General features: G+C 44.1%; 1 protein-coding gene across 1 annotated transcript in view; it reads left to right on the top strand.

The window, feature by feature from the left end:
- Positions 1 to 5,117: 5,117 nt before the first annotated feature.
- LOC117402095 (zinc finger SWIM domain-containing protein 4-like) overlaps positions 5,118 to 25,832 on the top strand; it is a 32,282-nt gene continuing 11,567 nt past the window's right edge. Inside the window, exons 1-3 of the mRNA XM_059007247.1 lie at positions 5,118 to 5,944; positions 9,837 to 10,041; positions 25,182 to 25,538. Of these exons, the coding sequence (XP_058863230.1) occupies positions 5,792 to 5,944; positions 9,837 to 10,041; positions 25,182 to 25,538 (715 nt within the window). The 5' untranslated portion in view covers positions 5,118 to 5,791. The remainder of the gene's footprint in view (positions 5,945 to 9,836; positions 10,042 to 25,181; positions 25,539 to 25,832) is intronic.

The following is a 25,832-nucleotide window of genomic DNA, read 5'->3' as shown; positions in this document are numbered from 1 at the left end:
TCTTGTGATTTGGGAAGTAGCCCCCCTTCAAATCACAACTGGGCTCGCTAAATGAAAATTTGGGCATAGCAATGTCTTGGGGAAAGGAAAAGCTGATTCGCTGCAACCCGACGCAGCTTTCTAAAGTAGGACAAGGTGGTTTCTCAGCATAGTTAAAGCATAGTGAAAGTATAGTAATGCACCTATACACATGGTTAAAAAACAAAACATGGTACTGTAATTGCACAGTATTAGCAAAAGAAACTGCACATTTACTAGGGTAAAGGTAATAGTAATCGTACACATTTTAAAGGTTTATTATAGTCACATATTGTTGTTATTTCAAACCTAGAAGTTCCAGACACTGTTTTACTTGTAAAAACTAATAACACATACAAATAACACTAGGTGCGATTCTGAAGCACAAGCACAGTCAAAAGGTCAAGCCACATTGACGATGCAGGCACCACCATGCTGCTGTCTGTCTGCACCATTTTGCTATTATTACAGAAACATTAAAACACAACTAAGGTTCTCACAGGAGCTCTTAAATAGTGAACCTCCTGAGCTGTTTATTTGAAACTTGTCACATTTTCTTTTTAGGCTTAGCACAGTGGTAATTGCTCTGTGTATAATACAGCCCTCGTTTTCTGCAAAGGAATACACACAGGAAGGCTTCATCTTTCTTGAACATTGGAGCATATTAAGCAACAAGGACTATCCATATAGACGGGACGGACTGCACTTAAACAAAAAGGGAACTAATCTACTCAGAAAAAAAGGATCCTTGGAGGTCCAGAAGCATTTAAAATAATAAGGAAGGTGGGAGAAAACAAAAAAACAGAAGGGAGACCACATCAAAACAAGGGCAACAAATCAGGTAAGACAGCCATTAAATGTATTTATCTAAATGTTAGAAGTCTCAGAAACAAAATGTTAGAACTTGAAGCTACTGCACTAACAAGTAACTACGATGTGATAGGTGTTACAGAAACTTGGTTGTCTGAAGGTGCTGGAGGACGAGTACAATATTAGTGGGTACACACTGTATAGGAAAGACCAGCAGGACAAAAGAAGCAGAGGGGTAGCAATATACATAAGAAATAGTCTTGAAGCCCAGGTGTTAAATCTGGACAAGAAAACAACGCTGAATCAATATGGGTCAGAATAATGGACAAAAATTCAAAGGGCATAATAATAGGAGCATGCTATAGACCGCCAAATTGAGACGCCGAGCAAAATAATCTGTTATACAATGATATTAGAAATGCGTGTAGAAAAGGAGAAGCCATACTAATGGGGGATTTCAACTCCCCCCCCCCCCCATATAAATTGGGAAAACCAGGGGGGATGCACGACGGACGAAATTGAGATAGAAATCAACATTGCTAAGGGGACTAAAACCAATTCCAAAATGTTTTTCCAATATTATAACAGCAAGAGAACATTCAAAGAGGAGGTTAAATGTCTAAGAGACACAAATGGCAAAATCATAGATGAAGAAAAAGAAATAGCAAATATATTAAATGATTACTTTTCACAGGTTTTTACAAAGGAGGACACGGACAACATGCCCCCACATGTCGACCTGTTCCTATCCAGTTTTAAATAACTTTAGCGTAACAGAGGCAGAAGTGTTAAAGGGACTAGGAGCTCTTAAAATAAACAAATCCCCTGGGCCGGATGAGATCCTCCCAATAGTACTCAAATAAATTAACAAAGTTATTTACTAACCGCTAAGCAAGATCATGCAACAGTCTCTTGACATGGGTTGTACCGACAGACTGGAAAATTGCAAACATAATACCGATCCATAAAAAGGGAGACAAAACCGAACCAGGTAACTACAGACCAATAAGCCTGACTTCTATTATATGTAAACTTATGGAAACTGTAATAAGATCTAAAATGGAAAATTACCTATATGGTAACAATATCCTGGGAGACAGTCAGCATGGTTTTAGGAAAGGAAGATCGTGTCTAACTAACCTGCTTGACTTTTTTGAGGATGCAACATTGAAAATTGATAATTGCAAAGCATATGATATGGTTTATTTAGATTTCCAGAAAGCTTTTGGCAAAGTCCTGCATAAAAGATTAATTCTCAAACTGAACGCAGTAGGGATTCAAGGAAATGCATGCACATGGATTAGGGAGTGGTTAACATGTAGAAAACAGAAAGTACTGATTAGAGGAGAAACCTCAAAATGGAGCGAGGTAACCAGTGGTGTACCACAGGGATCAGTATTAGGTCCTCTGCTATTCCTAATCTACATTAATGATTTAGACTCTGGTATAGTAAGCAAACTTGTTAAATTTGCAGACGACACAAAAATAGGAGGAGTGGCAGACACTGTTACAGCAGCAAAGGTCATTCAAAATGATCTAGTCAGCATTCAGAACTGGGCAGACACATGGCAAATGACATTTAATAGAGAAAAGTGTAAAGTACTGCAGGCAGGCAATAAAAATGTGCATTATAAATATCATATGGGAGATACTGAAATTGAAGAAGGAAGCTATGAAAAAGACCTAGGAGTTTATGTTGACTCAGAAATGTCTTCATCTAGACAATGTGGGGAAGCTATAAAAAACGGTGATCTGATTCAAGCAGCATTCAAAATCCTAAAAGGTATAGACAATGTCGACCCAGGGGTCTTTTCTGACCTGAAAAAAGAAACAAGGTCCAGGGTTCACAAACTGAGATTAGATAAAGGGGCATTCGGAACAGAAAATAGGAGGCACTTTTTTACACAGAGAATTGTGAGGGTCTGGAACCAACTCCCCAGTAATGTTGTTGAAGCTGACACCCTGGGATCCTTCAAGAAGCTCCTTGATGAGATTCTGGGATCAATAAGCTACTAACAACCAAACGAGCAAGATGGGCTGAATGGCCTCCTCTCGTTTGTAAACTTTCTTATGTTCTTATGTTTTAATAAATAGTTATTATAGTATCTAGCTGCCTACCTAATTATATCTATATCTATCACATGGTATATTTTCTACCATGGTATGTGTAAAAGGCGGAAGCTGAAACGTTGTATATAGATATATGTATATTATGCAACGGTCAATGTACTATAAACTATTGGGGTGCAACACTAATTAGATGCCTCATATTTGGGACCCATAACTATTAGAACGCCAGCAGGAATTTTGTTTTCTAATCCACATTTAGTGAGAATATGACTCCCTATTTTCCACGCCTATCAGCAGACCGGCCTGGGTGTCGAGTTGCCCCTGTCTGCGGGGCAGAGTGTGTGTGATTATTATGGATGCGTGTTGCTCCCCGAGGAGGGAAGCATTTGTGTTACGTGTGAATGTTTTTCGACTGAGAAAAGTGACAACTTTGTGGGAAAATAAGGAAGAACGAAAGAAAGATTGAATGAAAGATATTTGATTATGCAAAACAAACACGTTAGACGTCTGAGAGACACTGCTTGTTTATTATATATGTTGGGCTTTTTATGTATTAATAATAAAATAATGAAGACCTACTTAATTTCACCCCTTCCACAGTTTCTGTAAATCTAATACAACTGTAATAGACAAAACTACGGAGATATAAACTGCTAATTTTGCAAAGTTTGTGACTTGAAACGCGATATACAATAAAACAGTTCCACTTGGAGAAGATATATATATATAACTTGAATTCTCCTTTCAAATCGTAAAAGCAAACCTGGCCTTTTATAAATACAACTGACATTTATAAAATATATTTTTTTGTTTGAAATTGATGGTAAAATTTACATTTTAGAAATTAACAATTGAAATGCAAGCATTTCGAGAAGTCTAAGTGTGATACGGTAAAAGAACACGTCTAACATTTAAATCGACATTAATAATGCGATATTTTACACGTATAGTTTCTGAGGAAACACATCTAAAGTAATACGTATTACGTTTAGCAAGAAAAGACTCGAATCGAACTGCACCTGATCTACCTCTGCAAAGAAATAAATACGTAAAACATAAATAACTGGGACTGCTAGTTCATATTTCTTATAAATAAAGTTTTTGTGTTTTTTTTTTCTTTTTATTTTAGCATCCACACGGATGTTGTTATGGAAGACTGCGCGGTAAATGGAAGTGCACATTAAGCACATGGTTTCAACAGTTCTTGACCGTTTCCCATAGTAAAGGCACTGCAAAGTGTGCAGCAATAAAGCTCGGTTAAAACACGGTACACTACGGTAAATGCAGAGCATAAACCTGGGAACCATTCCGCGCAAATCCCATGGTACAGTATTACCAGACTGCCGTTATCCGTGTGTCTGTGAAGCTGCTGAATTAGCAGTCAGGGACCGGGAGCTGCTTAAAGATGCTGTCTTTTCCCGAGTAGCAGGAAATGTTGTAGTCGTGAGACCCCGGATCCCTCTACTGTTACTGCACGAGACCCACGTGTCCCGCGTCGTGTCCTCGCTATGAATTACTGCTATTATCCAATTCAAAAGAGAAGTCAAGTTGAAAATGTACATAAACTGATTTTAGTAGGGTTAAAAAACGCATTGCAAAGTGTAAAGCATAGTAAAAGGAACAGGATAAGGAGATAATATAAATATATATATATATATATATATATATATATATATATATATATATATATATATATATATATATAATATGTGTGTATATGTATATATATATGTGTGTGTGTATATGTATATATATATATATATATATATATATATACACACACATATATACATATATATACATATACACACATATTATATATATATATATATATATATATATTATATATAATATAATATATTTAAATAAGTGTTATGTAGATTATGTATAGATTTAGATTTTAGAGCTAAAGGAGGGTGGGCCTTTGGGGTTGAGAATTCTTGTTGAATCTGCGACTTCAAAGGCGAGCACATCAAAGAGACCCCATTCCATTGAGGCGCAGTTTAAGGGGGTGGATTCCACTGACTCACGTTCAAAAAAGTTATGAATGAAAGCAATGCCCATATATGGACTTCCACTCCCTTTATGGCACAACAGCAATGCGATTGGCGGTGGCGCGCTAGACTGGCGTTCGAACGGTCGAGTCCAAGGGTTGAGGGGCGGGCTCGCATATTGACGGGCGGGCTTTTTACCTAATCGTAGAGTCGGGACCCCCCAGAGCGAACCAATGCGGAGACAGTGTGGGCGAGTCCCGTAACGCTGTGATATAGAAGTGTTGAAATTGATAGATGTACATTGTTGTGAGATTTAAAGGGACCGTACGATTGACGCACGAGGAGTATTACAAAAAACACAGCACAGTTAAAAGCAAGATCGGCGGACCTGATTTAACACCATCCAAAACCAACGGAAATAACGCTGACCCGAACCGGACTGGACTGCGCCGAGAAAAGGATTCAGTGGAACAATACCGACAAAGGGAAATCATTTGTACAACGGAGAGCGGATGGTTAAAAGATCCATTTCCATTATTTTCTTTATTTCCTGTCCTTGTTGAAAACAAAGCCGTTTTCAAAGAAGCCTCGCGACGTTAAAAAAACACGAGAGGGAAATCTCCAGCCCGGGACTCCAGCGCGCGCGTGTGATGTCCTGTTTATTACAGCTCGCGGCGAGGAGCTGACCATTCCACGGCCGGGGCTCGAGGCGGAGGGGGCGGCGAATACACTGACAACTCGAGGCATTTATGTGTTCAAATCCCACTGTTATTCCTGTTTTGTTTTAGCCTCAACACACACAACGCAAGCGGCGTGTGGCCGTCGTATATATCTGACCCTGCCTGACGCTTGTGGCTCGGAAAGGGGGTTAAGGTTCAGCGTGTGGCTGCTCTGTGTGAATGGAACCACCGGCAGCGAAGCGGAGATGTACCGCGGTATCATCGGCTCCGGCAACCCGGGATGGGTCACTCAGACACGGGCAGAAGTGCAGAGTCGAGTCGCTGCTGGACCTCAGCGCCAAGAGAGTGGCAGAGAGCTGGGCATTTGAACAGGTAACTAAGATCAACCATACTACTAATACTACCAGTAAACACGGTACTGTACCGGGTCAAACTAGGGGGTTAATGAAATACACGGTAAAGTTCAAATAAAGTGAATACTCTGTCTATAAACACGTGGGTCATTGTTTAATTCCAGGCAATGTTGACACGTATATTTTTACATAATCATTATTATAATAATCTCATGACCACGGTTCATATGAAATGTGTAATAATAATGTAATAACATGTGTACTGATCGCAATAAGGATATGTGGGGTTCGGAAAGTACACTGTATTTGTTGTTTTCGGTTTGATTTTGTAGGCTAGTTGCTGTTTTGTTGTATTTAACCTCCTGGATATACGGGCTGCTGCATTGACTTCAGTACAACGAGGCAAAGGGAGCGGGGTGGGGTACTACAATAACACTCGGTCTCGTTGGGACGAGAGAAGTTAACAGGAAGTACTAGTGTAACTGAATTAGAGAATAACGCGTTCCACAGACAATGGGCAGCCTACCCGATTATATTCTCATGATGGCATAATGGGGCAGTGCGCTCTGTGAGTGCAAATCCACGATCAGGTACTAGAGCGACGAAGCGCTTTGTCAGCTATATAGCAAGGAAAGCAGAATCACCCATAGTCTTTATTTCTTTCCATAAATACATGTGTTTAGCCCATAGCAACAACAGGGGATAGATCTTGATGTGGCTAGAATTGTTTTTTATATGATATTTACACTGAATAGTAAAATAAGCGTTAAAACCAACACAGTGTTTAGTTTGTGCTAGGACTTCACACACACACACACGTCATGTGGACTTTGTGGTGCCCTACACGCAAATTCACAAAATAATTGTGTTTGTATTTTTACACTAAAATGTATTTATTTGATCGTTTTCAACGCAGCGTCACTTTACAATAGTATCAGACACTTTTTGCACAGATACGGCAGTGCAGTCTGTGTGTACATATTATTAAACCCTTGGATTTAGTCTCGTAGTACTTACATGGTGACACATTGCCTTTACATCACGCAACACACTGTAAAATATTACTTCTGTTTATAACTCCATACTCATATATATATATATATATATATATATATATATATATATATATATATATATATATATATATATATATATATGCACACACAGTACAGTCTTGTCGGAGCTCCTAAAATAACTTGAGTTATTTGTAACAAAATACAAAATGTAAAGCTTATAGCATTGGCATGAAATAAAGCTTAAATAAAAAATATATACATGTGGAATTTAGTCGAAAACAAAAATGATACACATTTTAAAAAATGCTTTGTGAACGGCAGCTTGGATAAGTGTACAGTTCCCAAGAAGTTGATATTGCGCGTTATAGGAAAAAGGCTAATATTCCGTTTCAGTTCATAAATAGCCAATTGAACCCACGCTGTCACGGTCAAATGAAGCTCATCATACACCGAGCAGATGGTGGAAAGTGAAACCCCGAAACACAGCACGCAGTCGGGATAGCAGCGAGCGACCGTGTCTGGTGTGTGTCGCTTAAAATCATTTCAAGCATCGATTTGAGGATTCTTTCAAAAGACTTGCAGCGCCTTGCAGTATTAAATCCACCGTTCACAAAATAGGCAAGATACTGTATTGAATGCGGTATATATCATAACGCTACTGTAGTGAATCGAATAAAGCGTAGGCATACACAAATACAGCTGGCTGGCAGCAGTCACAGTTATCTCTTAAGTCGTGTCGCTGCAATGTGTTTATTTTAAAAGCAGAAGCATCGGCGCAGGGGAATGCTGACCGTGTCTCTGCTGAGATCTGTGTGGAACTGACTCGTCACAAACCGCACGTCAGACGGGTTCGACTGTTTAATAATACCTGAAAGCACATTTAGACAGGGACTTTACATTAATAATACTGTAGCTGATTATTTTAGAAAGCTTAGAAGATATATCAACAAAAAGAGCAACTCCCCCCCCCTGTGTGTGTGTGTGTATATATATATATATATATATATATATATATATATAGTGTGTGTGTGTGTTTGAAAGGAGGTATAACTATATCTATCACATGGTGCACATTTTTTTTTTTTTTTTGCATGTACACAAAAAGTTTACATGATTAAAACATAATTTATTTCAGGATGTTTCAGACAAAAGCCCTTCTTCAGCTGTGTAGAAAGAAAAGTAACACAGTGCGGTAAAGTTCACTATAAATGCATGAACACCCAAACTGAGACCAGAGGCACTAAATCACCATTCAACACCTATGACTCTTACATGCACCTGTAAAGCAATAGTAAACTGCATTATCTGCAAGAACCGCCACAAACTGAACAGTGGGGGAACTAAAAGGCATTTAGCAGACCACTTTGTGGACCATTTACGAAGCTTTTGAATCAGCACCACTACATTTCCAGTCTCGACAGTTCAACAATGAGAATACACTGCTGAAGACATCACCATCTGTGGGATCGGTCCGCACTGTGGAACAAATGCTGCTCGGAAACAAAGGGAATGCGAGTTTATCTTCGAACTAGGAACTTTGGGAATGAACATTCTCTTCTGACATGATGTCATCCACAGAATTCCTGAAAAAGAACAAGTTTACTGTGTTTGACTTTCTACACAGCTGAAGAAGGGCTTTTGTCTGAAACATCCTGAAATAAATGATGTTGTACATGCAAAAAACCTTTTCATTTTATTCATTTGGTGTATATATATATATATATATATATATATATATATATATATATATATATATATATATATATATATATATATATATATATATATATTTTGGTGCTTGACCTGCACATCCAGCACAGTGATCAGTGGTGGCTTCAGGGTGAGATTAGGGCACTGCTTGGATTTACCGGCCAAGCCTGGAGGATTTTGGATTTGCAGTGGAATTATTCTGCTTAACCCCTCCTGCCCTAACCCCCTCCCCAGCCTTTGTTGTCACCATCCCTGTTATACACAGGTATAACACAACAAAAACACAGTGTTCTCAGTGTGCCCGCATCCTGGAGCCACCCTCCCTGCACACAGCAGTTCTGCACAGTGTGTTGTATTTGTATTAGATTGTTTTCAACACGGTGCCTCTATACAGTAGTACTGGATACTTGCTGCACACAGATACGTGAGCGAGGGGGTGCAGGCTGTATTAACAGCTTGTATTCATGTGTGCTCCAGTGGTTCAAGAAAAGGGCTTGTAACCGGTTAAAATCCTGGCTCACTCACCGACTCACTGTGTGACCCTGAGCAAGTCACCTAACCTACTTGTGCTCCATCTTTCGGGTGAGACGTTGTTGTAAGTGACTCTGTAGCTGGTGCATAGTTCACACACCCTCATCTCTGTAAGTTGCCTTGGTTAAAGGCGTCTGCTAAATAAACAAATAATAATAGTCTGGTAGTGTTTCAGTTGTGACACATGAGAACAGTATTTCAGCATGCAACATATTCTAAAGACATTACTAATGTGACATAACCCATTCTCCCAATGCAATGCTCTTCAATCATTGAAACCTTTGTGTACATCCAGAAAAAATGTTTTCATATATACAAACAGTGAGTTTTCAGTTAATCTTCTTCATGAAGTATTTCTAGTGGTTGATGAGTATCCTGTTGGATCCTGTTTCTCCTTGGATAGAGAGCTATGCGCTGTTTCTGAACCCTCTCTCTGCCATCCTCTCTCTCTCTCTCTCTCTCTCTCTCTCTCTCTCTCTCTCTCTCTCTCTCTGCCCTCCTCTCTCTCTCTGCCCTCCTCTCTCTCCCTCCCTCTCTCTCTGCCCCCTCTTTCTCCCTCTCTCTGCCCTCCTCTCTCTCTGCCCCCTCTCTCTGCCCCCCCCTCTCTCTCTCTCTCTCTCTCTCTCTCTCTCTCGCTCTCTCTCTCTCTCCCAGGTGGAGGAGCGTTTCTCTCGGATTCCTGAGCCGGTTCAGAAGCGCATTGTGTTCTGGTCGTTCCCGCGCAGCGAGCGTGAGATCTGCATGTACTCTTCGCTGAGCTGCCAGGGCCCCGAGGTGGACAGGGAGGGGGGCATCCCCTTCCAAAAGGGGGGCAAGCTGCTGGAGACCCCCGGAGCCGTCAGCAGGGTGCTGCAAGTGGGTGAGTGAGGTGCACCCCTCCAGTCATTTGTACTTTTCACAAATAAAGAAACCAACACTGTCACACTCAATCTGTTCAGTACAGGGATGGGAATAAGACTCCTACTGCATAGTCGTCACCCAGTCCAGGATTTACTACAAGCTTGAGTAGGTAACAAGCTCAGATGTGGCTGACATTTTTACTGACTATTCATTTTCCATAGCCTTTTAAAACACACAGTGTGGAAGTTAATTGAGTTGATTGGTACTCTGTTGTAAAGGTGAGGGAAGGACAGCTTTTCTTGTTTTGAAACCAACACATTATTGACTGTATTTATTTAATACCTGCTGATAAATGCTTCTTAAAGGAAGTTCCGAGTCGGAGTCTCGGCACACCCGAGTGCTTTGTGAATTTGGCTCTAAGTTTGGCTCAATGACCGTTCGTCTGCTTGAAATAGTTTCTTATAAGTTTGACCTTAAAACACAAAATTGATCAAAATGGGATTTTTTGGTTAGACTTTTGCATTTTTAAACAAATGACACGCTCTGTTTTTTAAATCTGCATCGGTGCCTCACGTAGATGAAATATGGGTAATTATCTGACAGATCGTAATGTTTACAGGACAGCATTTGGCCTTTGTATTACATTAAACCTTGATACACAACATTGTGTGACAAGACTCTGGGTTAGCTGACATCGCCCTGCTCAAGGTCTTCTGTGCCTTCACCTCCTCCTCCTCCTCCTCCTCCTCCTCCCCCTCCCCACTAGCCTTCACCTGCTCCCTCCTCCCCCTCTCTCCTCCTCCCTCCCCTCCAGTCTTCACCTGCTTCCTCCTCCCCTCTAGTCTTCACCTGCTCCACCTTCCTCCTCCTCCTCCTCCCTCCCTCCCTCCTCCTCCTCCTCCTCCTCTCTCCCGCCCTCCCTCCTCCTCCTCTCCTCTAGCCTTCACCTGCTCCCTCCTCCCCCTCTCTCCTCCTCCTCCTCCCCCCCTCCAGTCTTCACCTGCTCCCTCCTCCCCTCTAGCCTTCACCTGCCCCACCTTCCTCTTCCTCCTCCCCCTCCCTCCCTCCTCCTCCCCTCTAGCCTTCACCTGCCCCCACTTTCCTCTTCCTCCTTCCCTCCTCCTCCTCCCCTCTAGTCTTCACCTGTCCCTCCTTCCTCCTCCTCCCCTCTAGCCCACATATTTCCTCCTCCCTCCCCTCTAGTCTTCACCTCCTCCTCCTCCTCCCTCCCATCTAGTCTTCACCACCTCCTCCTCCCTCCCCTCTAGTCTTCACCTCCTCCTCCTCCTCCCTCCCCTCTAGTCTTCACCTCCTCCTCCTCCTCCTCCCTCCCCTCTAGTCTTCACCTCCTCCTCCCTCTCCTCTAGTCTTCACCTCCTCCTCCTCCCTCCCTTCTAGTCTTCACCTCCTCCACCCTCCCCTCTAGTCTTCACCTCCTGCTCCTCCTCCCTCCCCTCTAGTCTTCACCTCCTCCTCCTCCCTCCCCTCTAGTCTTCACCACCTCCTCCTCCTCCCTCCCCTCTAGTCTTCACCACCATCTCCTCCTCCCTCCCCTCTAGTCTTCACCACCTCCTCCTCCTCCCTCCCCTCTAGTCTTCACCACCTCCTCCTCCTCCCTCCCCTCTAGTCTTCACCTCCTCCTCCCTCCACTCTAGTCTTCACCTCCTCCTCCTCCTCCCTCCCCTCTAGTCTTCACCACCTCCTCCGCCTCCCTCCCCTCTAGTCTTCAGCACCTCCTCCCTCCCCTCTAGTCTTCACCTCCTCCTCCTCCTCCCTCCACTCTAGTCTTCACCACCTCCTCCTCCTCCCTCCCCTCTAGTCTTCACCACCTCCTCCTCCTCCCTCCCCTCTAGTCTTCACCACCATCTCCTCCTCCCTCCCCTCTAGTCTTCAGCACCTCCTCCCTCCCCTCTAGTCTTCACCTCCTCCTCCTCCTCCCTTCACTCTAGTCTTCACCTCCTCCTCCTCCTCCCTCCACTCTAGTCTTCACCACCTCCTCCTCCTCCCTCCCCTCTAGTCTTCACCACCATCTCCTCCTCCCTCCCCTCTAGTCTTCACCTCCTCCTCCTCCCTCCCCTCTAGTCTTCACCACCTCCTCCTCCTCCCTCCCCTCTAGTCTTCACCACCTCCTCCTCCTCCCTCCCCTCTAGTCTTCACAACCTCCTCCTCCTCCCTCCCCTCTAGTCTTCACCACCATCTCCTCCTCCCTCCCCTCTAGTCTTCACCACCTCCTCCTCCCTCCCCTCTAGTCTTCACCACCATCTCCTCCTCCCTCCCCTCTAGTCTTCACCTCCTCCTCCTCCTCCCTCCACTCTAGTCTTCACCACCTCCTCCTCCTCCCTCCCCTCTAGTCTTCACCACCATCTCCTCCTCCCTCCCCTCTAGTCTTCACCTCCTCCTCCTCCCTCCCCTCTAGTCTTCACCTCCTCCTCCTCCTCCCTCCCCTCTAGTCTTCAGCACCTCCTCCTCCTCCCTCCACTCTAGTCTTCACCACCTCCTCCTCCTCCCTCCCCTCTAGTCTTCACCACCATCTCCTCCTCCCTCCCCTCTAGTCTTCACCTCCTCCTCCTCCTCCCTCCACTCTAGTCTTCACCACCTCCTCCTCCTCCCTCCCCTCTCGTCTTCACCTCCTCCTCCTCCTCCCTCCCCTCTAGTCTTCACCTCCTCCTCCTCCTCCCTCCCCTCTAGTTTTCACCTCCTCCTCCTCCTCCCTCCCCTCTAGTCCTCATCTGTAGCTGTAAACAGAGTGTGTGTATAATTTTTTTCTCTACCTTAAGTTTACCCCTCGTGTTTGTCTTGTGATTGTAAGGCAGAGTTTACCCCTCATGTTTGTCTTGTGATTGTAAGGCAGAGTTTACCCCTCGTGTCTGTCTTGTGATTGTAAGGCAGAGTTTACTCCTCGTGTCTGTCTTGTGATTGTAAGGCAGAGTTTACTCCTCGTGTCTGTCTTGTGATTGTAAGGCAGAGATTACCCCTCGTGTCTGTCTTGTGATTGTAAGGCAGAGTTTGCCCCTCGTGTCTGTCTTGTGATTGTAAGGCAGAGTTTGCCCCTCGTGTCTGTCTTGTGATTGTAAGGCAGAGTTTGCCCCTCGTATCTGTCTTGTGATTGTAAGGCAGAGTTTGCCCCTCGTGTCTGTCTTGTGATTGAAAGGCAGAGTTTACCCCTCGTATCTGTCTTGTGATTGTAAGGCAGAGTTTGCTCCTCGTATCTGTCTTGTGATTGTAAGGCAGAGTTTGCTCCTCGTGTCTGTCTTGTCCTGGCATTGTGGTGTGCTTGATAGACCTTCAGTGGGCTGCAAACAACACGGTATAAAGACTCTAAAAACCAAAGTGCAGCCTCCTAGACCCCGGGCAGCGGTCTCTACAGTAGGTCTCAGTGAGGCTGTTTAATTATTCATGCAAGACCTTCCTTTCCTGCCTTTTTTACATAGAATCACACCCAAGAGACTCACCGTGCTGTCCCAGTGCACTGCTGGGAGATGGGTTGGGATTTTTGCCCTTGGATTTACTGTTGAACTTAGCATGGCCCCCCTCCACCACCACCGCCTCACTGTGTGTCATGAAGCTGGGGCTCCTGGTTTTCACCCCTCATTTATTTTTAGTCTCCACCCTCTCTCTCTCTATCTCTCTCTCTCTCTCTCTCTCTCTCTCTGCACTCTGATGGAGTGAAGGTTGCAGGGCCAGTTAAACAAGTCTCCTGAAGGAATGCAGTTTCTCTGCGTCTCTCCGTCTCCCTCTTCACCTGGTTGTCAGCGAGCCTGTTCAGTATGTCGGTTCTCTGTGTTACTATTTACACACCTCACACTCCAACCACACACTCACTCACACACAGGACCTGGTTTTCTCGTTCTACTTGCTGTTCCCATGGGCCAGGATGCCCTTGCCTTGTGAATTCAGCTTGAAAACACCTCCTGCACGTCCTTGCCACAGACTCTCCCCTCCGAGCTCCATCGCTTCCACACCAGCTCCCTGAATCAGCCATTCTCCAGGAAAATGAATAAATCAAGGTTTGCAAACAGCTGGGACAGGATGACAGGGAGGCAGGGCAGGGTATCTGCTCCCAGTGCCAGGGAGGAATCTGCTGGTACAGGGAGGCAGGGCAGGGTATCTGCTCCCAGTGCCAGGGAGGAATCTGCTGGTACTGGGAGGCAGGGCAGGGTATCTGCTCCCAGTGTCAGGGAGGAATCAGCTGGTACAGGGAGGCAGGGCAGGGTATCTGCTCCCAGTGCCAGGGAGGAATCTGCTGGTACTGGGAGGCAGGGCAGGGTGTCTGCTCCCGGTGCCAGGGAGGAATCTACCCACCTGATCTTGTTCATGGGAACTTGTTTGATGGTGAGGATTAAGCAAATTCAACATGGGGTGAGGTGAGACGTTTTAAAAAAATGCTTTGATCATCAAACTTCTTAGCCTGCCTGACAAACTGTCTGATGTCCATTTTACAGTTTCTGAGAGATTTCTCAGAATGTTTTTTTCTGAGTGTTTGATGATTACCTCTAATCAAGCTGACAGTTTCAAATGCTTTGTCATTGACATTAGTGGATATCTACGCTCTCAGCAAAATTCTAAGTGTATCACATGCCAACAAGTTCCAATGAGGACAGGACCTATAATCAGGGCTTCTGGTTTTCAGTGTTTTCCGTCAACTTTTCTACTCTGCTCTCCTTTAAAAAATCAATTGATACCTGTTAAGTCTTTCGTGTATCTCAATCACAACTGAGAAACGTGTTAATAGTAACATTGGTTTAATTTACAGGGTTTTTCTATGAAACTAAAAGGGCTTTTAAATCGTAAGTCTTTTTCATTTCAAAGCAGAAGCAACTCCTCTTTATTCATGTAAATACAGTCATGTAGAACAATTGTAACAAAGTGTGTCCAGAATCAAATACTTTATTTTTTATTCTACCAATAAAGATTAGTTGCTTATTAACATGTTTCGATCTCATTGGTACGTTCTGCTTGTTAATCAAAAATTAAGACTTGGCCAATTTAAAAGCCAATTTAGTTGTTTGTGAGAAAAAAAAAAAACAGTAAATTAAATTGATGTTACTATTAACACGTTTCTCATTTGTGATTGAGATACACGAAAGCTAAAATATGATTTTTTTTTCAATGGTACAGCTGTGAGTCGCGGTGGGTAGAGATCTAAACTTTGCACACACGCTTCCTGCCGGCATTAACCCCTTGTTTGCCTGCTGGCCCTGCTGCTGCCCTCCTGATACAGCTGCTGTTTACCTGCATTGTGTTCAGATCATCTCCCCATTGTTGAACGAAGCCTAGTTATCTCTGAATCCATGAGAGCGGGGGCAGTCTCTCCCCTTAGCCAGGGGTCTCGCCTGACAACACTGTGTGGGCTTGTTTACACATGCTTGAACCCCCAACCCTTTCCTTCATTTTTAAGAAGAGCCAGGAGAACTAGGATCATTTCCCATCTTCACTATGAAGTCATTAGCAAATCTCCAGTTAATGGCCATATATTGTTTCATGGACAATTTTAAACAAGGTGGTATTTATGTATTTATTTATTTATTAATTATTTTTTCCCAGCACAAATGTGTGTGTGTGGGGGGGGGGTGGATGTACTATTATTTTAAAATCTAGAAATACTAAAAGAAACTAAGTAAGCCTTTCTCAGTGTGGTTTTGGACAGAGTGTATTTGACAGTTTTCCGGATGGGTTTTTGAAATGCTGTTGTAACATGTCAGAGAGAGAGTGTGTGTGTGTGTGTGTGTGTGTGTGGGCATGTATTACTATCACTGTGGTGACAAAATTTGAGAATGTCCCCACAAAGATAGTAACTCCTGAAAAAACAACGTTGTGGGGATATCCCCACTATGTAAAACACCTTTTTAAGAACTTAAATGTGCATTTTAAAAAAAAGCCAAAATATTTGGTTTGTTGTCACCCTGTGTGGGGTTTTGTCTGACTGGAGTTAGAAATAGTAAATAAAAATAGTGAGAGTCATTTAGAAGTCCCCCAGAAATATAGGAATGCAAATGTGTGTGTGTGTGTGTGTGTGTGTGTGTGTGTGTGTGTCTGTGTGTGTGCGTGTGTATGTGTGTGTCAGTGTGTGTCTGTGTGTGTGTGTGTGTGTGTCTGTATGTCAGTGTGTGTGTGTGTCTGTGTGTGTGTGTGTGCGCATGTGTATGTGTGTGTCTGTGTGTGTGTGTGTGTGTGCGTGTGTATGTGTGTGTCAGTGTGTGTCTGTGTGTGTGTGTGTCTGTGTGTGTGTGTGCGTGTGTATGTGTGTGTCAGTGTGTGTGTGTCTGTGTGTGTGCGTGTGTGTGTGTGTCAGAGTGTTTTGAAGACTTGTCTGCACGTTTCTAAATTAGTCAAATTCCAGCCCTTGTGTTTTTGCATATGGGTCTGCAGTAATGTCACTACTTTCCTTAACTAATGAAAACAACCACTGCTGTATCTTATCAGTTGTGCAGTAAAAGCGTCAATTAAAAGACTTGAATAAGAAATCCATGTACTGCAATTCAATCTATTGAGAATTTCATTAAGAAAGAAAAAAAAAAAAACTTTTCAGATCCTAAGATAGAAGACCCCTACTCCCAAGCTTTTAAATGGCGCCCCAGCCCACCCCTCCCCCACACCCTCTATGTGCCTGGGGGAAGCTGATACTTGTATCCCAGGCTTTAGTTTGGGCTCGGGGCGCACAGGCCTGTCTCTTCTCTTTATTCACGCTTTGAATAACAAATGATGCCAAACAGCACAGTGAATTAGCTTCCCCCGGAAAGAGAATGCATGTGCAGATGCAAAGTAACTACTTTCCTTTTTTCTTTTATTGGATGATGTTGTTTTTGTATTAGAAACATCCCTTATAAAAGCATTGTAAAGCACAGAGAGGTGTGGTAAAGCATAGGGAAGCATTGTAAAGCACAGAGAGGTGTGGTAAAGCATAGGGAAGCATTGTAAAGCATAGGAGCATTTTAAAGCACAGAGAGGTATGGTAAAGCATAGGGAAGCATTGTAAAGCACAGAGAGGTATGGTAAAGCATAGGGAAGCATTGTAAAGCACAGAGAGGTGTGGTAAAGCATAGGGAAGCATTGTAAAGCATAGGGAAGCATTTTAAAGCACAGAGAGGTATGGTAAAGCATAGGGAAGATTGTAAAGCACAGAGAGGTATAGGGAAGCACTGTAAAGCACAGAGAGGTCTAGTAAAGCATAGGGAAGCATTGTAAAGCAGAGAGGTCTAGTAAAGCATAGGGAAGCATTGTAAAGCAGAGAGGTCTAGTAAAGCATAGGGAAGCATTGTAAAGCAGAGAGGTATAGTAAAGCTGATTAAAAAAAATAAACCATGGTAAACGAATACTTGTAAATGTTTCCCATAGTAAAAGCACAGCATACTGAGTCCTGTACCGGGAAATACAAAACACAGAGATGTCAAAAACAAATGCAAAAACATACAAATCTAAAGTCCTAGAAAAATGACATGCACAAACGAACACATTTGCATTTGCACAAACTCCAGTCACAAGTATACCATTCTACACAAGCCACACACACTTCTGCCCATTTTAACTGCCTGCGCTCCCATGTACGGCTGCCCACGGCAACAAAACAGGCTGTTTCCACGGCTCGCCCGAGCGTCTGAGCACTGCTCTCTGGTCAGGTTGTGTATCTCATGCTCGATTGAGCCAAACTGGCTTCAAAGGAAGTGTGTCATCATGTAGCCAGGAGGTGCGATTCGAGAAGAAACCCACAGGGAAATCGCTACCATTGTGGCTAACTTTTTTTTTCATATGGGTAAAGCACCCATATCACATTTTCTTCATTGTTTTTTTCTTCTTTGTTAAACTGAACAATGTTCATCCTGCTTCAGCACACAAGACAAAAGTCTGAAGTGGTATTGCATTTTTTTATTTATTTTTTGATTCATGATAAACACAACGGCAGAACCTAGCTATGTGTTTGCTGTGCTCTCCTTCTTAACCAGATTCCTTTATATTTGTAATCAGCCTATAGTTAATTATTTGTTTCTTAAAACAAAACACAGTAGGATCCCACAATCCCTCAGTGACCTTTTAACGCATGTCAAGAATTTCCGAGGTTGACCGGGTTTTGAAAAAGTCCTGAATGGCTCTTTTGATTGCAGGGGCTAACCGTGGGCAGCAGGCAATGGAAACAAGGCAGTAGTTTAGCAGTTGTAGCCACTGACTCACTGCTTGACTCAGTCATCCCAAGTCAAGAGCCTGAATAGCTGTATTGCAGGTCAATGGTAACGCATGTGGGCTTTATGCTACAGCGTCTATAAAACGGGCCGCAATGCGGGGGGGCATTCGTGCAATGAGCTGGAGAACAGCAGTAGTGCATCGTGAAGCTATCCCTCAATTGAAGAACTGAAATTTAAGAAGGAATCTATGAAAAAGACCTAGGAGTTTATGCTGACTCAGAAATGTTTTCATCTAGACAATGTGGGGAAGCTATAAAAAAGGCCAACAAGATGCTCGGATATATTGTGAGAAGTGTTGAATTTAAATCAAGGGAAGTAATGTTAAAACTTTACAATGCATTAGTAAGACCTCACCTAGAATATTATGTTCAGTTCTGGTCACCTCGTTATTGCTGCTCTAGAAAGAGTGCAAAGAAGAGCAACCAGAATTATCCCGGGTTTAAAAGGCATGTTGTATGCAGACAGGCTAAAAGAATTGAATCCATTCAGTCTTGAACAAAGAAGACTATGCAGTGATCTGATTCAAGCATTCAAAATCCTAAAAGGTATAGACAATGTCGACCCAGGGGACTTTTTTGACCTGAAAAAAGAAACAAGGACCAGGGGTCACACATGGAGATTAGATAAAGGGGCATTCAGAACAGAAAATATGAGGCACTTTTTTACACAGAGAATTGTGAGGGTCTGGAACCAACTCCCCAGTAATGTTGTTGAAGCTGACACCCTGGGATCCTTCAAGAAGCTGCTTGATGAGATTCTGGGATCAATAAGCTACTAACAACCAAACGAGCAAGATGGGCTGAATGGCCTCTCGTTTGTAAACTTTCTTATGTTCTTAATTACACACACGCACCCACATACTGACACACACACACACACACTGAGACAGGCACACACTGACACACACACACTGACAGGCACACACACACATACTGACACACACACACATATACTGACACACACACACACTGACACAGGCGCGCACACACACACACATACTGACACAGGCACACACTGACACACACACACAAAATGAGACACACACTGACACATACTGACACGCACACTGACACAGGCACACACACACGTACACTAAGACAGGCACACACTGACATACACACACACAAATACTGACACAGGCACACACTGACACACAAACACATACTGACAGGCACACACTGACACACACTGACAGGCACACACACACCCCTACACACACTGACACAGGCACACACATACTCACACACACACACACAGAGATAGACAGACAGACACATACACACACAGATAGACAGACACACACAGATACAGACAGACAGGCACAAACCCACACACAGATAGACAGACACACACAGGGTGACACAATGGATGGGACCAGCAGTTAGGTGCAACAATAAGAACTTTTAAAACAAGTAAATAGCTCCTTTGATTACTCATCAGACCCTTTCCTACCCCCCTAGCTCCCCCCCCCCCCAACATGCAGAGAACAGAAGAACAGTACTCTACAACAGCATGCCCCCGTTTCAGTTTAGGCTGCTTTTCTGACTACCAGACTAGCATCCGTGGCTATTCTTTTAAACACTCATTAGCACCTGCATTTAGAAATACACATACAAGCATGGCTTGTATGTGCATTGATGCCATCTCTATATAGTGTGCACTGTAACTGTGATAGGCTCCTACACAGTGCCAAGGCAAGTTCTGCAAGGAAGTGACCCAGATTGTTTCCTAACCCCTCCTCTTACCCTTGGGGTGTACCCTCCTGACAAGGCCTATATTGTACATACCCCACAAAGGGTTCCTTTGGCTTGCGACCCCAACCCTAGCCTCCTCACTATTTAATCTAAGCCCCCTCTGCTTGGCCATATGTGCATACATATGTGTGGGCTTAAGATATAGGGCAGGATTCTCTCATTGGTTGATTTGCAGACAGGGACAGTTCTTTATATGTAGGGCAGGGGTCCTATTGGCTGATTTGCTCGATGGGGTATGTGTGTGAATGAGTGAACAATGGACAGCTGAGAGAGGGAGGGAGACAAACAGATGGGTAGATGGAAAGAAAGATGAGCTAGACAGAAAGAGAGACGAGTTCTGAGTTAGTCGCTCTGTAAATTCGCCGATCTGGCAGTTGTTGTGTCGTTCCCCCCCAACTCCAGCCCCAGTGTCCTTAATACGGATCAAAATAATGCTCTCATTATCTAATAAAGAATAAGGGCCCTTTCCTTTGCAAGCACCATTCAGGTTGTCTCACTGAGCCCTGCAGCAGCACAATCCCTGTGTTACACACAGGCATGCATGGCCTATTGCACCAGCTGACTTGCACGTCAAAAATAAATCAATTAAACCATGAAATATTGAAAAACAGTGAATTAGGGGAAAATAGAAGACATGACTGCCTAACCGTGAATTAACCAATGGTGAAATAGCAAGGGAGAAAAGGGAGAAGGTCACTAATGATTTTAAGAGCAGAAGACTCTCTGTCTCTTTCTCTCTCAGTATGTGATCGATGGATGGGATAGATGTTGAAGGGGGGTTGTTGGACACGCGTCTATACCCCTGTACCCCTTGGGGTAATAAGGCAGTGTTGTTGCACAGATGCTGCCCCTGGACCTCTATCTCTGTCTAGCGTAAAGGGGTTATAAAGTTCTTGAGAGCTCAGGAGGGAGTGTCAGTCACAGCTGGGAAATACTTAGCTATGAAGAAAAACCTGCTTCCTAACCCATGCAGGATTGCATTTTATTGGTATTGTTATTAGCGTTATTTTTTTAAAGGATAATGTGGGGTAGATCGTTCACTGTTGAACAAGGAGCCCATTCATAATACTTTTTTGGAAATCCTGTCGGTTTGTCAGGTTTGGGGATTCTGTGAAATCTTCCTGGGCCAGATTTAATTGAAAGAGTTTATTGTGCTGTTTTTAAAACACATTCTTTCTTGATTTATTTAAAGACCACTTGGATAAATCGAATACACAGTACATCTCATGTCCTGTCCACAGCATCAATACTATAACTGGATGTTGTATCTGACAAATATCATTAAAAAAAATAATAATAATAATACAAAAATGAAAATGGGAGAGCGAACTGCAATCTGTCTTCAGAATCAGCTCGGCTTTATAAATACTCAACTTTGCATTGTTCATCGCAACAAGCATCTTTATAAACGAGACTTGCGGGCGGGAGTGCTGGAACTAGGGGTGCTGGGGGTGCGGCAGCAACCCCTGGCATTATTATTATTATTATTATTATTATTTATTTCTTAGCAGACGCCCTTATCCAGGGCAACTTACAATTGTTACAAGAGATCACATTATTTTTACATACAATAACGCATTTATACAGTTGGGTTTTTACTGGAGCAATCTAGGTAAAGTACCTTGCTCAAGGGTACAGCAGCAGTGTCCCCCACCTGGGATTGAACCCACAACCCTCTGGTCAAGAGTCCAGAGCCCTAACCACTACTCCACACTGCTGCTCCACATTGCAAGGCTTCCATCATATACAGGGGTTATAGTTTTGTTCAATGGCTTTCAGCACCCCCACTTTAAAAATTGTTCCAGTGCCACTGCATGCAGGAGTCCGAAAACGGTGGTAATGTGACTGGGGATGAGTTTCAGATTGTGGTAGTGACTGGGGATGAGTTTCAGATTGTGGTAGTGACTGGGGATGGGTTTCAGATTGTGGTAGTGACTGGGATGAGTTTCAGATTGTGGGGATGATTGTGAAGGTTTCAGGTTCTGATAGTGACTGTAGACATGGGAGACAGTGTAGGTAGTTTGGCGACATTTCTCCGACCCGCATTAATTTGGTGGAAAGACAAGCCGGTAGAAACCCGGAGTTTTGTTAAGGTTTGTGTTTGGTTTGTGTTGTCGAGTGACTGATGAACAGGTTTGTTTAAATTTGTTGAGTCAATGGTTTTTGTTTTGTTTTGTTTTGTTTTGTTTTGGCTGCCATAGGGCAAGGGAACAGGTTGAACTGGAGAGTACGCAGATATTTCCAAATGGTTTCACTGAGTGACGCGATGAAACAGAGAAAGAGAAGCAGGGACAAGTCTCAACACAGACCTGCACAAAGAGGCAGCATTGTTCAGCCCCTTCCTCAAAGAAGCAGCATTGCTCAGCCCCTTCCTCAAAGAGGCAGCATTGCTCAGCCCCTTCCTCAAAGAGGCAGCATTGCTCAGCCCCTTCCTCAAAGAGGCAGCATTGCTCAGCCCCTTCCTCAAAGAGGCAGCATTGCTCAGCCCCTTCCTCAAAGAGGCATTTATCTGTCTGTCTATCTATCATGTGATAACCTTAGTAGGAATTGATTGAGTTCATAATAGATTTTCATTTATCGATTGATCAATGGATTTATTGATGGATTAATTTCAACCTTTGGTCAAACAGTAACAATGCAACAGCACTGCGGCATAGAATCAGTCAACGTTGCTTATGCGATAGATAAATACAACACAAAGCATCTATCTGTCTCTCTATCTATCTATCTATCTAGCTCTATCTAGCTAGCTACATACACACAGTTAATAAGATAGTGATTTACACAACTGTAAAACATATAGTGTATAAAAAATATGAAAAGGTTTTATCAAATTTTCGCTTTAAAGATGCATGAGCTATATGCAGCGGGGGGGGGGGGGGGGGGGTAATTTGCCCTCCCTAGGGGCATGCACAGTTGATGAATGACTTGAGGCAGTGAGTGAGAGAAGGAGGAAGAGATTAGGGGAGGTGGGGAGGAAGATCCTCCCTTTGTGCGCACCCCCCCCACCCCCAGGGATCCTGGGATGCAGATTTACACCAGGTTTCAGTCCCCTGAGCGCATCTCTATTATCAATAGAATTTAATTAACAGGACCCCGCCCCCCTGCATTATTACAGAGGGAGGGGGCAATCCTGGGGAGGCTGAGACACACGACATGGGGGAGGGTCCGGGGAAGCGACAGATGAGTGAGGGGAGGGGAGAGGTGGGGGGTGAACTAGTTTGAACTGGACTGGACTTGAGGAGTGAGTGTGAGCTGGGTTACTGATTGAGGAGCGAGTGTGAGCTGGGTTAGTGATTGAGGAGCGAGTGTGAGCTGGGTTACTGATTGAGGAGCGAGTGTGAGCTGGGTTAGTGATTGAGGAGTGAGTGTGAGCTGGGTTACTGATTGAGGAGTGAGTGTGAGCTGGGTTAGTGATTGAGGAGCGAGTGTGAGCTGGGTTACTGATTGAGGAGCGAGTGTGAGCTGGGTTAGTGATTGAGGAGCGAGTGTGAGCTGGGTTAGTGATTGAGGAGCGAGTGTGAGCTGGGTTAGTGATTGAGGAGCGAGTGTGAGCTGGGTTAGTGATTGAGGAGCGAGTGTGAGCTGGGTTAGTGATTGAGGAGCGAGTGTGAGCTGGGTTACTGATTTGAGGAGCGAGTGTGAGCTGGGTTAGTGATTGAGGAGCGAGTGTGAGCTGGGTTAGTGATTGAGGAGCGAGTGTGAGCTGGGTTAGTGATTGAGGAGTGAGTGTGAGCTGGGTTACTGATTGAGGAGCGAGTGTGAGCTGGGTTAGTGATTGAGGAGCGAGTGTGAGCTGGGTTAGTGATTGAGGAGCGAGTGTGAGCTGGGTTAGTGATTGAGGAGCGAGTGTGAGCTGGGTTAGTGATTGAGGAGCGAGTGTGAGCTGGGTTAGTGATTGAGGAGCGAGTGTGAGCTGGGTTAGTGATTGAGGAGCGAGTGTGAGCTGGGTTAGTGATTGAGGAGCGAGTGTGAGCTGGGTTAGTGATTGAGGAGCGAGTGTGAGCTGGGTTACTGATTGAGGAGCGAGTGTGAGCTGGGTTACTGATTGAGGAGCGAGTGTGAGCTGGGTTACTGATTGAGGAGCGAGTGTGAGCCGGGTTACTGATTGAGGAGCGAGTGTGAGCTGGGTTAGTGATTGAGGAGCGAGTGTGAGCCGGGTTACTGATTGAGGAGCGAGTGTGAGCCGGGTTAGTGATTGAGGAGCGAGTGTGAGCTGGGTTACTGATTGAGGAGTGAGTGTGAGCTGGGTTAGTGATTGAGGAGCGAGTGTGAGCTGGGTTAGTGATTGAGGAGCGAGTGTGAGCTGGGTTACTGATTGAGGAGCGAGTGTGAGCTGGGTTAGTGATTGAGGAGCGAGTGTGAGCCGGGTTACTGATTGAGGAGTGAGTGTGATAGTTTTTGTTCAGTACTCGGCTGAGTTTTGTCTTGCTTCACTGAACTTCTCCTCACCCACATGCATACTAGGTCTGCAATAGATATTTCAATATATTATTTGTTATTACTATTATGAATAATAATAATAATAATAATAATAATAATAATAATAATAATAATAATAATAATAATAATAATAATCATCATTATATATTGAGGATAATAACAATAATCACAGCAAAGTGTAATAAAGTACAGTGACATCATGGTAAAGCATAGGAAAGCACTGTAAAGCACAGAGAGGTGTGGTAAAGCATGTTCAAAAAACCACGTCAAACCAGGGTGAGCTGTTGGAAAAGCAAAGTATAACCATGGAAAAGCATGAGAAATGTACTGTGCAGATTTACTGTGGGGACCTTTTATAAGGGTTCCTTGTACCCTTTTACCATAATATTTTTGCAGGTTTCCCCCATGCTTTTCCCCATGGTTATTCTATGCAATTATGCAGTTTTTTAAATATGCTTCACCATACCTCTCTGTGCTTTTACCATGCTTTCACTGTGCTTTATTACACTTTGCTATGCTTGTACTGTGCTTTATTATACTTTACTGTGCTTTTACTAGGGGAAACATGTGGGTAGGTGGCCAGGGTTTCCTGTATACAACACAGACTGTACAGGGATGTAATAATACTCCTGTTGCTTAGCAGTGTCACCCATTCCAGGTTTTACTACGAGCTTGATTAGCCCCAATGTATAGATAAGAAGTGTTTGATTAAACTCACCAGGCATGGGAGTCTTATTTCCAGCCCTGTATCTCTCTGACTCCCTCGCTCTCCTCTCTCTCTCCAGGATTCCACCTGAGTGGTACAGTCCGGGAGCCGGCCAGCCAGGGCGAGCCGGAGCGCGTGTTCCGCGTCTCTATCAGCTTCGACCGCTGCAAGATCACCTCGGTGACCTGCAGCTGCGGCAACCGCGACATCTTCTACTGCGGCCACGTGGTGGCGCTGTCGCTGCACCGGATCCGCTGGGCTGGCCAGGTGGAGCTGCGCCTGCCCATCTCCGAGACGCTCTCCCAGATGAACCGCGACCAGCTGCAGAAGTTCGTGCAGTACCTCATCTCCGAGCACCACACCCAGGTGCTGCCCACCGCGCAGAGGCTTGCCGACGACATACTGCAGCTGGGCTCCGAGATCAACAGGCTGAACGGTGAGTGGCTGGGGGCAGACCAGGTGGGGGAAGGGGGGAAGGGACGACTTGACTTGGAGAGGATTGGAAGAGTGATGGGAGAATTGTAATACTCTGGGAGGGGATTGAAGAGGCACTGGGGTGGGGGCTCCCCTTTTCCTTCCACACTTTAGATCAGAATCCCAGTTTCACAGATATCTTGCACATTGAGGTCGATTACTACAAGAAGACAGCTGGCCTGCTTCACTGCCACCTACAGATCAGATTATACAGCTCTACACTGTAATGTATTAGTACTATGAACATTCTGCACCG

The sequence above is a fragment of the Acipenser ruthenus genome, chromosome 34 (assembly GCF_902713425.1).
Source record: "Acipenser ruthenus chromosome 34, fAciRut3.2 maternal haplotype, whole genome shotgun sequence".
Taxonomy (NCBI): domain Eukaryota; kingdom Metazoa; phylum Chordata; class Actinopteri; order Acipenseriformes; family Acipenseridae; genus Acipenser; species Acipenser ruthenus.
The sequence above is the reverse complement of the archived record's forward strand: the minus strand, read 5'-3'. Positions and strand labels throughout refer to the sequence as shown.